At 56.4% G+C, this 13571-nt stretch overlaps 1 protein-coding gene across 4 annotated transcripts in view; it reads left to right on the top strand.

Annotated features, from left to right (window-relative positions):
• LOC140739100 (cytoplasmic FMR1-interacting protein 2) overlaps positions 1-13571 on the top strand; it is a 156129-nt gene that overhangs the window by 29765 nt on the left and 112793 nt on the right. For all 4 annotated transcript variants that reach the window (XM_073067057.1, XM_073067053.1, XM_073067054.1 and 1 more), the window contains exons 5-7: positions 3968-4069; positions 4822-5003; positions 8227-8323. In XM_073067057.1, coding sequence (XP_072923158.1) covers positions 3968-4069; positions 4822-5003; positions 8227-8323 — 381 coding nt within the window. The remainder of the gene's footprint in view (positions 1-3967; positions 4070-4821; positions 5004-8226; positions 8324-13571) is intronic.

Below are 13571 nucleotides of genomic sequence, written 5' to 3'. Positions count from 1 at the left end.
ACTGTGAAATGTTGTTGTGACACTGACTGAGACAGTTGACACTGTGAAACACTGTTGTGTCACTCTGACTGAGACAGTTGACACTGTGAAACACTGTTTTGTCACTGACTGAGACAGTTGACACTGTGAAACACTTGTGTCACTCTGACTGAGACAGTTGACACTGTGAAAAGCTGTTGTGTCACTCTGTGGCTATCAACACTGTGAAATGTTGTTGTGTCACTCTGACTGAGACAGTTGACACTGTGAAACACTGTTGTGTCACTGACCGAGAAAGTTGACACTGTGAAATGCTGTTGTGTCACTCTGACTGAGACAGTTGACACTGAGAAACACTGTTGTGTCACTCTGACTGAGACAGTTGACACTGTGAAAAGCTGTTGTGTCAATGTGGCTATCAACACTGTGAAATGTTGTTGTGTCACTCTGACTGAGACAGTTGACACTGTGAAACACTGTTGTGTCACTGACTGAGACAGTTGACACTGTGAAACGCTGTTGTGTCACTCTGACTGAGACAGTTGACACTGTCAAACACTGTTGTGTCACTGACTGAGACAGTTGACACTGTGAAACACTGTTGTGTCACTCTGACTGAGACAGTTGACACTGTCAAACACTGTTGTGTCACTCTGACTGAGACAGTTGACACTGTGAAACACTGTTGTGACACTCTGACTGAGGCCATTGACACTGTGAAAAGCTGTTGTGTCACTGTGGCTATCAACACTGTGAAATGTTGTTGTGACACTCTGACTGAGACAGTTGACACTGTGAAACACTGTTGTGTCACTCTGACTGAGACAGTTGACACTGTGAAACACTGTTGTGACACTCTGACTGAGACAGTTGACACTGTGAAACACTGTTGTGTCACTGACTGAGACAGTTGACACTGTGAAACACTTGTGTCACTCTGACTGAGACAGTTGACACTGTGAAACACTGTTGTGTCACTCTGACTGAGACAGTTGACACTGTGAAACAGTTGTGTCACTCTGACTGAGACAGTTGACACTGTCAAACTCTGTTGTGTCACTGACTGAGACAGTTGACACTGTCAAACACTGTTGTGTCACTCTGACTGAGACTGTTGACACTGTGAAACACTGTTGTGTCACTCTGACTGAGGCCATTGACACTGAAACACTGTTGTGTCACTCTGAGGCCATTGACACTGAAACACTGTTGTGTCACTCCGACTGAGACAGTTGACACTGTCAAACGCTGTTGTGTCACTCTGACTGAGACAGTTGACACTGTGAAACACTGTTGTGTCACTCTGACTGAGACAGTTGACACTGTGAAACACTGTTGTGACACTCTGACTGAGACAGTTGACACTGTGAAACGCTGTTGTGTCACTCTGACTGAAACAGTTGACACTGTGAAAAGCTGTTGTGTCACTGACTGAGACAGTTGACACTGTGAAACACTTGTGTCACTCTGACTGAGACAGTTGACACTGTGAAACACTGTTGTGTCACTCTGACTGAGACAGTTGACACTGTGAAACACTGTTGTGTCACTGACTGAGGCCATTGACACTGAAACGCTGTTGTGTCACTCTGACTGAGACAGTTGACACTGTGAAACACTGTTGTGTCACTCTGACTGAGGCCATTGACACTGAAACACTGTTGTGTCACTCTGAGGCCATTGACACTGAAACACTGTTGTGTCACTCTGACTGAGACAGTTGACACTGTGAAACACTGTTGTGTCACTCTGACTGAGGCCGTTGACACTGTCAAACACTGTTGTGTCACTCTGACTGAGACAGTTGACACTGTCAAACACTGTTGTGTCACTGACTGAGGCCATTGACACTGAAACGCTGTTGTGTCACTCTGACTGAGACAGTTGACACTGTGAAACACTGTTGTGTCACTCTGACTGAGACAGTTGACACTGTGAAACACTGTTGTGTCACTGACTGAGACAGTTGACACTGTGAAACACTGTTGTGTCACTCTGACTGAGATAGTTGGCACTGTGAAACACTGTTGTGTCACTGACTGAGACAGTTGACACTGTGAAACACTGTTGTGTCACTCTGACTGAGACAGTTGACACTGTGAAACACTGTTGTGTCACTGACTGAGACAGTTGACACTGTGAAACACTGTTGTGTCACTCTGACTGAGACAGTTGACACTGTCAAACACTGTTGTGTCACTCTGACTGAGACAGTTGACACTGTGAAACACTGTTGTGACACTCTGACTGAGGCCATTGACACTGTGAAACACTGTTGTGTCACTCTGACTGTGACAGTTGACACTGTCAAACACTGTTGTGTCACTCTGACTGAGACAGTTGACACTGTCAAACACTGTTGTGTCACTCTGACTGAGGCTGTTGACATTGTTCACGGTGAGGGTCTGTGGAAGGTCGTGGTGAAGTGCGGATACCCACGGAAATTAATCACCAAGGTTCAGCAGTTCCACGATGGCATTGCAAGCTGGAGATAAAGTAAATCTATTGTCAAACTACTTCTAATGTCACCGTGTACAACCCTGATACAAACAGGAGAGAATCTACAGGAGCTGGAAATCCGAGCAACACACACAAAATGCTAGAGGAACTCAGCAGGCCAGGCAGCATCTATGGAAAAAAGTACACAGCTCCCCCTCCCACACTGGCAAAAATAAGCATTGGCACCCCCCACCGAGCACTGAAGTGTGCAGCAAAGCATCAATAAAGACACAGGCTTGTGGTATCCCAAAGACTACTCGTTCACCCCGTATTCAACGTACCACAAACTCTCTCTTCCTAGTAAGGGAGAAGGAGGTGCCTCGGTTTCACAGTGAGAGGGGAGACGTAACAAACAACTCACTGATTTACGATGTTAAAAGTCCGCTGCATCACTTTTTCCTATCACACAGCCGGAGATCTTCCATCTCCCACAACACACTGATTTCCTGCTGGGACACCAACCTTCAGTCCGCCCGTCTCCAGAACCCCGAGATCCTGGAACTCCGAAGGCGGGCTGAGTTCTTAGGCATGTCGGATAACAGCCAGTCGTGACACCCCGAGAGCGGGTCACCTTCCCGCAAAGATCTGAAGTCAGGCCAGGGTTTCCATCAGGATTGGAAAGAAAGTACAAGCTGGCAGGTGATAGGTGAGACCAGGTGAGGGGTGTGGGTGGAGATGAGGTAAGAAGCTAGCAGGTGATAGGTGAGACCAGGTGAGGGGTGTGGGTGGAGATGAGGTAAGAAGCTAGCAGGTGATAGGTGAGGGGTGTGGGTGGAGATGAGGTAAGAAGCTAGCAGGTGATAGGTGAGGGGTGTGGGTGGAGATGAGGTAAGAAGCTGGCAGGTGATAGGTGAGGGGTGTGGGTGGAGATGAGGTAAGAAGCTGGCAGGTGATAGGTGAGACCAGGTGAGGGGTGTGGGTGGAGATGAGGTAAGAAGCTAGCAGGTGATAGGTGAGACCAGGTGAGGGGATGAAATAAGAAGCTAGGTGGTGATTGATCGAGAGAAGAGGGAATCTGAACGGTGAAGGGAGTGGGCCATGGGAGAAAGGGAGGGGCACCACAGGGAGTGATAAGTAAGAAAACAGAAGGGAAGGGGTAAGATGACAGCTAAAAATGGGGAATGGAAAAGGAGAGAAAGGGAGGTGGAGAAATTACCTCAATTTGAGGAAATCTGTGTCCAAGCTGTTACGTTGGAGACTACCCAGAACTGTTGCTGCTTCACCCTGGGTGTGGCTGCAGAAGAAGAGGCCGTGGAATGATTTGTCGGAATGGGAATGGGAATGGTTGGCCACTGGAAAATCTTCCCTGCTGCGGATGGAGGCCTTCTTCTGAGCATACCTCTGATTTAATGATTCGCACAATCCCCTGATTCAGCACATTGTTTAGGGTTGATGTACAGCCCCACAAGTGATTCTGCCCCAGGAGGACCTTACACTTGCTGTACTCATCAGTTTCTGGAGCTAATTGCTTTCCCTATGTGCTACCCAGGTCAAGTGTAACGAGCAGCCAAACCGGGTGGAGATCTACGAGAAGACGGTGGAGGTGCTGGAGCCTGAGGTCACCAAGCTAATGAAATTCATGTACTTCCAGGTAAAGGGAACCAGGGGAGCCTCACCCCTCCAACAGAACCGCCCCTCCCTCAGTACCGCCCGCCCACAGTGTGACCCTCCCACAGTACCGCCCCTCCCACAGTGTGACCCTCCTTCAGTCCTACCCCTCCCACAGTGTGACCCCTCCCTCAGTACCACCCTCCCACAGTGACTCTCCCTCAGTAGCACCCCTCCCTCAGTGTGACCCACCTTCAGTACCGCCCCTCCCACAGGTTGATCCTCCCTCAATATCGCCCCCCCACAGTGCGACCCTCCCTCAGTCCCACCCCTCCCACAGTGTGACCCTCCCTCAGTACTGCCCCCCCACAGTGTGACCCTCCCTCAGTACCACCCCCCCACAGTGACTCTCCCTCAGTAGCACCCCCCCCACAGTGCGACCCTCCCTCAGTCCCGCCCCTCCCACAGTGCGACCCTCCCTCAGTCCTGCCCCTCCCACAGTGCGACCCTCCCTCAGTAATGCCCCTCCCACAGTGTGACCCTCCCTCAGTACCGCCCCCCACAGTGCGACCCTCCCTCAGTCCCGCCCCTCCCACAGTGTGACCCTCCCTCAGTACCGCCCCCCCCACAGTGCGACCCTCCCTCAGTCCCGCCCCTCCCACAGTGTGACCCTCCCTCAGTACTGCCCCCCACTCAGTGTGACTCCCTTACTGCCCACCTCTACATGTAGCCCTGGTGTGGTTCTGTATGTGTCCATTGGGGTGAACCGTGACCTGTGTTTCCTCCTGACCCCAGCGCAAGGCGATCGAGAGATTCTGCAGCGAGGTGAAGCGTTTGTGTCATGCTGAGCGTCGAAAGGATTTTGTCTCCGAGGCGTACTTGCTGACCCTCGGCAAGTTCATCAACATGTTCGCCGTGCTGGACGAGCTGAAGAACATGAAATGCAGTGTCAAGAATGACCACTCTGCTTACAAACGGTCAGTCAGCAGCCCCAGGGCCACTCAGCCTGTCAACACTCACACAGATATAGATGGAGGCTTTTCAGCCCATTGCCCATCACATTGACCGCGAGTCCATAAGACATAGGAGCAGAATTAGGCCATTCAGCCCATCGAGTCTGTTCTGCCATTCCATTTTGGCTGATTTATTTCCCCTGTCAACCCCATTCTCCTGATTTCTCCCGTAACCTTTGACTAACCAAGAACCTATCAACCTCTGCTTTAAATATACTCAATGACAAGGTCTCTACAGCCATCTGTGGCAGTGAATTCCACAGATTCACCATCCTCTGGCTAAAGAAATTCTCATCTCTTGTGTAAACAGATGCTTCTCTATTTTGAGGCTGTGCCCTCTGGTCCTCATCTCCTTCACTATTGGAAACATGCTCTCCACATCCACTCTACTGAGTGCTTTCAATATTCAGTAAGTTATCAGGCCAGTGAGTACAGGCTCAAAGCCATGAAATGCTCCCGGGATCGTTCTCGTGAACCTCTTGTAGACCCTCTCCAATGCCAGAACATCTTCTGTTAGATAAGGGGCCCAAAACTGCTCACAACTTCTATACATCCAACACAAAATCCGAAATGCCTATGGCATTCCCAGCTCTTCTGTGAGAAGAGATTCCCAGGCAGACAGAGGAAACGTGTGCTCAAAGACTGACAGCATCCCCACTGGGAATGTGCGTCCTTCACCCCCTCTCAGTGGAGGCGTGATTAGGGATCCTGGAGGCTGGGCGACTAGAGTCGAGGCCAGTGAGTGAGCCACAATATTCCAACTAATGAAGGGCAACTCATCTCTGCACCGTCTCCTCATCCTCCTTATAATGAGGTGACCAGACTGAACACGACACTCCTAGTGTGGTCTGGCCGGTGTGTTGTAGTGCCAAGTCGAGCAAAGTTTAGCTATATACGTGTGTATATATATATAAAATGTTTATAACCATATAGCGTATGTAGAGACAAGTCAACGATTCTTCAAACCAGGTGTAAAGCACAGTAGTACACATGACACACATAACACAGGATAACTTATGAAGGCAAGGATAAAATCTACAGGTGAATCGCACAGAAATACCAAACTAAAGTGCATTAATGTTAAATACTGTAAGTTACGGAACAGATAAACCAGTGACATTTCAAATACGATGCAACCGGGAGTTCAGAAGCCTAATGGCCTGAGGTAAGAAACTGTTTCCCATCCTGACCGTTCTTGTCTTTCTGCATCGGAGTCTCCTGCCTGATAGTAGAAAGTCGAAGAGGATGCTGGATGGATGGGTGGGATCCTTAATAATAATAGAGCTGCAACATTACCCTGTAGCTCTTGAACTCAATCCCCTGACTAATGAAGCCAACACACCATCCACTTTCTTAATCGCCCTGTCAATGCATGCAAACTTTGAGGTATCTATGGATGTGGACCCTAGATTCCTCTGTTCTCCCACACTGCCAAGTCTCTTGCGTTTAGCCTTGTATTCTACCTTGAAATTAGACTGTTCAAAGTAAATCACTTCACACTTTTCTGGATTTAACTCCATCTGCCACATCTCAGCCCAGCTCTGCATCCTCTCAATGTTCTGTTGTAAACTACAACAACCTTCTACACGATCCACAATCACACAAACCTTCATGTGATCTGCAAATTTACTAACCCACCCTTCCACTTCCTCATCCTGGTTATTTATAAAAACCACAAAGAGCAGGGGTCCCAGAACAGATCCCTGCAGAACACCAGTGGTCACCAACCTCCAGAATACACTCCATCTACCACCAGCCTCTGCCTTCTGTGGGCAGTCAGTTTTGAAGATGCTGCCAATTAGGTCCCTCTGAAACCTTTCCCCTCTCACCCCAAATCTATGTCCTCTGGTTTTCTGTCGTCTCCATGGTGTACTCACACACAGCACATCAACTAAGATATTACCATCATTAAGCTAAAAAAATATAATTCAAAATGCATACAGGTAAACAGTAAACCAGTGACCAGACCCTGGTGATGACAGCCTGGGGGAAGAAGCTGTTTCCCAGTCTGGCAGCCCTAGTCCTGATGCTCCTGTACCTCCTTCCTGACAGTGGTGGGTCAGAGAGATTGTGGGATGGGTGGTAGGGATGCTTCAGGTTCTTCACCTGCAATGCTCTTGGGGAATGTGACAAATAGTGAGTGGGGGCTGGGGTAGATCCTGGTGATCTGCCATCCTCTGCGGGATCCTGTGGTCCGATTCCTTGCAGCTTGCGTTCCACACATCGATGCTCATCCCTGCTCGTTTCCATCGGTCAGGTGTAAATATCCAAAAGTTTGCAGCTCACCCTCAGACTCAAACACACCAGTGAATAACGACCAAGTCTGCCAAACCTCTCCCGAGAACTCCATCGAATCCCAGCAACATCCTCAGAAATCCTTCCAAATTCATGATGTCCTTCCTGATGATGAGAAACACAGACCAGGAACAGGCCCTTCAGCCCTGAATGCTGTGTTGAGCCAATTAAATTAGTCATCAAATGGCCAACTAAACTAATCCCTCTGCCTACACAATGTCCACATCCCTCCATTTTCCTCACATTCATCTGCCCATCTAAACTTCTTTGGAAAGTTTCTAATTTATCTGTCTCCACCACACCCCAGGCAGCATGTTCCAGACACCCATCACTCTCTGTGTAAAACAACTTGCCCTTCACTCCTCCTTTGAAATTACCCGCCTCACCTTAAATTCAAGTCCTCTGGTATTAGACATTTGAACCCTGGGAAAAAGCTATTGATTGTCTACTCTAGCCATGCCTCTTATAAACCTCTATCTGATCTCCCCTCAGCCTCTGCTATTCCACAGAAAACAACCCCAGTTTGCCCAACTTCTCCTTACAACACATGCCATCTAACCCTGGCAACATCCTGGTGAACCTCTCCTGTAATGGGGTGACTAGACTAACTGTGTACAACACTCCAGGTGTGGACTAAGTAAAATTTTATAATGCTGCAAGATAACTTCCTGACTTTTGAACTCAATGCCTGAATAATAAAAGTATGCGTTCCATAAGCCTTAACCACCCCATCGACCTGTGCCACCAATTTCAGGGAGCTGTGACCCTCTGCTCATCGGTACTGTTAAGGGTCCTGTGTTTGTCTCGGGGAGGGGGTGTGCGTGACCACTGCGAGATGTACTGTGGGTGGTGCCCGCACACTGACTGACCAGCTTGCCCTCCAACTCCTCAGGGCCGCTCAGTTCCTGCGGAAAATGGCCGACCCTCAGTCGATTCAGGAATCTCAGAATCTCTCCATGTTCCTTGCCAACCACAACCGCATCACCCAGGTGGGCAGGGAGGGAGGGGCTGAGAGGGTGGGGGATATGGTGAGGGTGGGGCTGGCGGGGAGGGTAAGGGAGATGGAGAGGAAGGGGAGGATGGGGAAAACAGGAGAGGGAGAAGAAGGGGCTGACGGGCAGGGTGGGGCTGATGGTTAGGGTGGGGGCAGAAAGGGTAGGGGTAATGGGTGAGGGGTGGGGGCAGTGACAGTGGGAATGGTAGTGGTTTATCCTGAAGTCAGGTGTTGTAGAAGAATGACTCTCTTTGGCAGGAGACAGTGAGGGTCTGAGGAGGTGACAGTGAGGGTGGGGTCCCACCGATCTCCCCCTTCCTCAGTGTGTGAGAGTGGGGGAGATGGGGAATGTGGGTTTGACAGTGTGGGTAGGGGAGACAGGGAGTGTGGGGGTGACAGTGTGGGCGGGGGAGACCGGGAGTGTGGGGGTGACAGTGTGGGCGGGGGAGACGGTGAGTGTGGGGGGTGACAGTGTGGGCGGTGGAGACGGGGAGTGTGGGGGTGACGGTGTGGGCGGGGGAGACGGGGAGTGTGGGGGGTGACGGTGTGGGCAGGGGAGACGGGGGGTGTGGGGGTGACGGTGTGGGCGGGGGAGACGGGGAGTGTGGGGGTGACAGTGTGGGCAGGGGAGACCGGGAGTGTGGGGGTGACAGTGTGGATGGGGGAGACGGGGAGTGTGGGGGTGACGGTGTGGGCGGGGGAGACGGGGGGTGTGGGGGTGACGGTGTGGGCGGGGGAGACAGGGGGTGTGGGGGTGACAGTGTGGGTGGGGGAGACCAGGAGTGTGGGGGTGACAGTGTGGATGGGGGAGACGGGGAGTGTGGGGGTGACAGTGTGGGTGGGGGAGACGGGGAGTGTGGGGGTGACGGTGTGGGCAGGGGAGACAGGGAGTGTGGGGGTGACGGTGTGGGCGGGGGAGATGGGGAGTGTGGGGGTGACGGTGTGGGCGGGGGAGACGGTGAGTGTGGGGGTGACAGTGTGGATGGGGGAGACCAGGAGTGTGGGGGTGACAGTGTGGGTGGGGGAGATGGGGAGTGTGGATGTGGGAGACGGGGAGTGTGGGGGTGACGGTGTGAGTGGGGGAGACGGGGAGTGTGGTGGTGACAGTGTGGATGGGGGAGATGGGGAGTGTAGGGGTGACAGTGTGGGTGGGGGAGACCAGGAGTGTGGGGGTGACGGTGTGGATGGGGGAGACGGGGAGTGTGGGGGTGACGGTGTGGATGGGGGAGACGGGGAGTGTGGGGGTGACAGTGTGGGCGGGGGAGATGGGGAGTGTGGGGGTGACAGTGTGGGCGGGGGAGACGGGGAGTGTGGGGGAGACGGGGAGTGTGGGGGTGACGGTGTGGATGGGGGAGACGGGGAGTGTGGGGGTGACAGTGTGGGCGGGGGAGATGGGGAGTGTGGGGGTGACAGTGTGGGCGGGGGAGACGGGGAGTGTGGGGGTGACAGTGTGGGCGGGGGAGACGGGGAGTGGGGGGGGTGACAGTGTGGGTGGGGGAGACGGGGTGTGGGGGTGACGGTGTGGATGGGGGAGACGGGGAGTGTGGGGGTGACAGTGTGGGCGGGGGAGACGGGGAGTGTGGGGGTGACGGTGTGGGTGGGGGAGATGGGGAGTGTGGGGGGTGACGGTGTGGATGGGGGAGACGGGGAGTGTGGGGGTGACAGTGTGGGCGGGGGAGACGGGGAGTGTGGGGGTGACGGTGTGGGTGGGGGAGACGGGGAGTGTGGGGGTGACGGTGTGGATGGGGGAGACGGGGAGTGTGGGGGTGACAGTGTGGGCGGGGGAGATGGGGAGTGTGGGGGTGACAGTGTGGGCAGGGGAGACGGGGAGTGTGGGGGTGACAGTGTGGGTGGGGGAGACGGGGAGTGGGAGGGTGACAGTGTGGGTGGGGGAGATGGGGAGTGTGGATGGGGGAGGCGGGGAGTGTGGGGGTGACGGTGTGAGTGGGGGAGACGGGGAGTGTGGGGGTGACGGTGTGAGTGGGGGAGATGGGGAGTGGGGGGGTGACAGTGTGGATGGGGGAGATGGGGAGTGTGGGGGTGACAGTGTGGATGGGGGAGACGGGGAGTGTGGGGGTGACAGTGTGGGTGGGGGAGACCAGGAGTGTGGGGGTGACAGTGTGGGTGGGGGAGATGGGGAGTGTGGGGGTGACGGTGTGAGTGGGGGAGACGGGGAGTGTGGGGGTGACGGTGTGGATGGGGGAGACGGGGAGTGTGGGGGTGACGGTGTGAGTGGGGGAGACGGGGAGTGTGGGGGTGACAGTGTGGATGGGGGAGATGGGGAGTGTGGGGGTGACAGTGTGGATGGGGGAGGCGGGGAGTGTGGGGGTGACAGTGTGGATGGGGGAGACGGGGAGTGTGGGGGTGACAGTGTGGGTGGGGGAGACCAGGAGTGTGGGGGGTGACGGTGTGAGTGGGGGAGACGGGGAGTGTGGGGGTGACGGTGTGGATGGGGGAGACGGGGAGTGTGGATGTGGGAGATGGGGAGTGTGGGGGTGACGGTGTGGGTGGGGGAGACGGTGAGTGTGGGGGTGACGGTGTGGGTGGGGGAGACGGTGAGTGTGGGGGTGACGGTGTGGGCGGGGGAGACGGGGAGTGTGGGGGGTGACAGTGTGGGCAGGGGAGATGGGGAGTGTGGATGGGGGAGATGGGGAGTGTGGATGGGGGAGACAGAGAGTGTGGATGGGGGAGACCAGGAGTGTGGGGGTGACGGTGTGGGTGGGGGAGACGGGGAGTGTGGATGGGGGAGATGGGGAGTGTGGGGGTGACGGTGTGGGTGGGGGAGACGGGGAGTGTGGGGGTGACAGTGTGGGCAGGGGAGACGGGGAGTGTGGGGGTGACAGTGTGGATGGGGGAGACGGGGAGTGTGGGGGTGACAGTGTGGGTGGGGGAGACGGGGAGTGTGGGGGTGATGGTGTGGATGGGGGAGACCGGGAGTGTGGGGGTGACAGTGTGGATGGGGGAGACGGGGAGTGTGGGGGTGACGGTGTGGGCGGGGGAGACGGGAGTGTGGGGGTGACAGTGTGGGCGGGGGAGACGGGGAGTGTGGGGGGTGACGGTGTGGATGGGGGAGACGGGGAGTGTGGGGGTGAAGGTGTGGGCGGGGGAGACGGGGAGTGTGGGGGTGACAGTGTGGATGGGGAGACAGGGAGTGTGGGGGTGACAGTGTGGGCGGGGGAGACGGGGAGTGTGGGGGTGACGGTGTGGGTGGGGGAGACGGGGAGTGTGGGGGTGACAGTGTGGGCGGGGGAGACGGGGAGTGTGGGGGTGACAGTGTGGATGGGGGAGACGGGGAGTGTGGGGGTGACAGTGTGGATGGGGGAGACGGGAGTGTGGGGGTGACAGTGTGGGCAGGGGAGACGGGAGTGTGGGGGTGACAGTGTGGGCAGGGGAGACGGGAGTGTGGGGGTGACGGTGTGGGCAGGGGAGACGGGAGTGTGGGGGTGACGGTGTGGGCAGGGGAGACGGGGAGTGTGGGGGTGACAGTGTGGATGGGGGAGACGGGGAGTGTGGGGGTGACAGTGTGGGTGGGGGAGACGGGAGTGTGGGGGTGACTGTGTGGGCAGGGGAGACGGGGAGTGTGGGGGTGACAGTGTGGATGGGGGAGACGGGGAGTGTGGGGGTGACAGTGTGGGTGGGTGAGATGGGGAGTGTGGGGGTGACGGTGTGGGTGGGTGAGACGGGGAGTGTGGGGGTGACAGTGTGGATGTGGGAGACGGGGAGTGTGGGGGTGACAGTGTGGGTGGGGGAGACAGGGAGTGTGGGGGTGACGGTGTGGATGGGGGAGACGGGGAGTGTGGGGGTGACGGTGTGGGCAGGGGAGACGGGGAGTGTGGGGGTGACAGTGTGGGTGGGGGAGACCAGGAGTGTGGGGGTGACGGTGTGGATGGGGGAGATGGGGAGTGTGGGGGGTGACGGTGTGGATGGGGGAGACGGGGAGTGTGGGGGGTGACGGTGTGAGTGGGGGAGATGGGGAGTGTGGGGGTGACAGTGTGGGCAGGGGAGACGGGGAGTGTGGGGGTGACAGTGTGGATGGGGGAGACGGGGAGTGTGGGGGTGACGGTGTGGGCAGGGGAGACGGGGAGTGTGGGGGTGACGGTGTGGATGGGGGAGACGGGGAGTGTGGGGGTGACGGTGTGGGCGGGGGAGACAGGGAGTGTGGGGGTGACGGTGTGGGCAGGGGAGACGGGGAGTGTGGGGGGTGACGGTGTGGGCGGGGGAGACAGGGAGTGTGGGGGTGACAGTGTGGGCAGGGGAGACAGGGAGTGTGGGGGTGACAGTGTGGATGGGGGAGATGGGAATATGGATGGGGGAGACGGGGAGTGTGGGTGGGGGAGACAGGGAGTGTGGATGGGGGAGATGGGGAGTGTGGATGGGGAGACGGGGAGTGTGGGGGGACGGTGTGAGTGGGGGAGATGGGGAGTGTGGATGGGGGAGATGGGGAGTGTGGATGGGGGAGACAGAGAGTGTGGATGGGGGAGACCAGGAGTGTGGGGGTGACGGTGTGGGTGGGGGAGACGGGGAGTGTGGATGGGGGAGATGGGGAGTGTGGGGGTGACGGTGTGGGTGGGGGAGACGGGGAGTGTGGGGGTGACAGTGTGGGCAGGGGAGACGGGGAGTGTGGGGGTGACAGTGTGGATGGGGGAGACGGGGAGTGTGGGGGTGACAGTGTGGGTGGGGGAGACCGGGAGTGTGGGGGTGACAGTGTGGGCAGGGGAGACGGGGAGTGTGGGCGGGGGAGACAGGGAGTGTGGGGGTGACAGTGTGGGTGGGGGAGATGGGGAGTGTGGGTGGGGGAGATGGGGAGTGTGGGGGTGACGGTGTGGATGGGGGAGACGGGGAGTGTGGGGGTGACAGTGTGGGTGGGGGAGATGGGGAGTGTGGGGGTGACGGTGTGGATGGGGGAGACGGGGAGTGTGGGGGTGACAGTGTGGATGGGGGAGACGGGGAGTGTGGGGGTGACAGTGTGGGCAGGGGAGACAGGGAGTGTGGGGGTGACGGTGTGGATGGGGGAGATGGGGAGTGTGGGGGTGATGGTGTGGATGGGGGTGACGGGGAGTGTGGGGTTGACGGTGTGGGTGGGGGAGACAGGGAGTGTGGGGTTGACGGTGTGAGTGGGGGAGGCAGGGAGTGTGGGGGTGACGGTGTGGGTGGGGGAGACGGGGAGTGTGGGGGTGACGGTGTGAGTGGGGGAGATGGGGAGTGTGGGGGTGACAGTGTGGGTGGGGGAGACGGGGAGTGTG

Source organism: Hemitrygon akajei, chromosome 15 (assembly GCF_048418815.1).
Source record: "Hemitrygon akajei chromosome 15, sHemAka1.3, whole genome shotgun sequence".
NCBI lineage: Eukaryota > Metazoa > Chordata > Chondrichthyes > Myliobatiformes > Dasyatidae > Hemitrygon > Hemitrygon akajei.
This window is presented reverse-complemented; position numbering and strand designations above follow the sequence as displayed.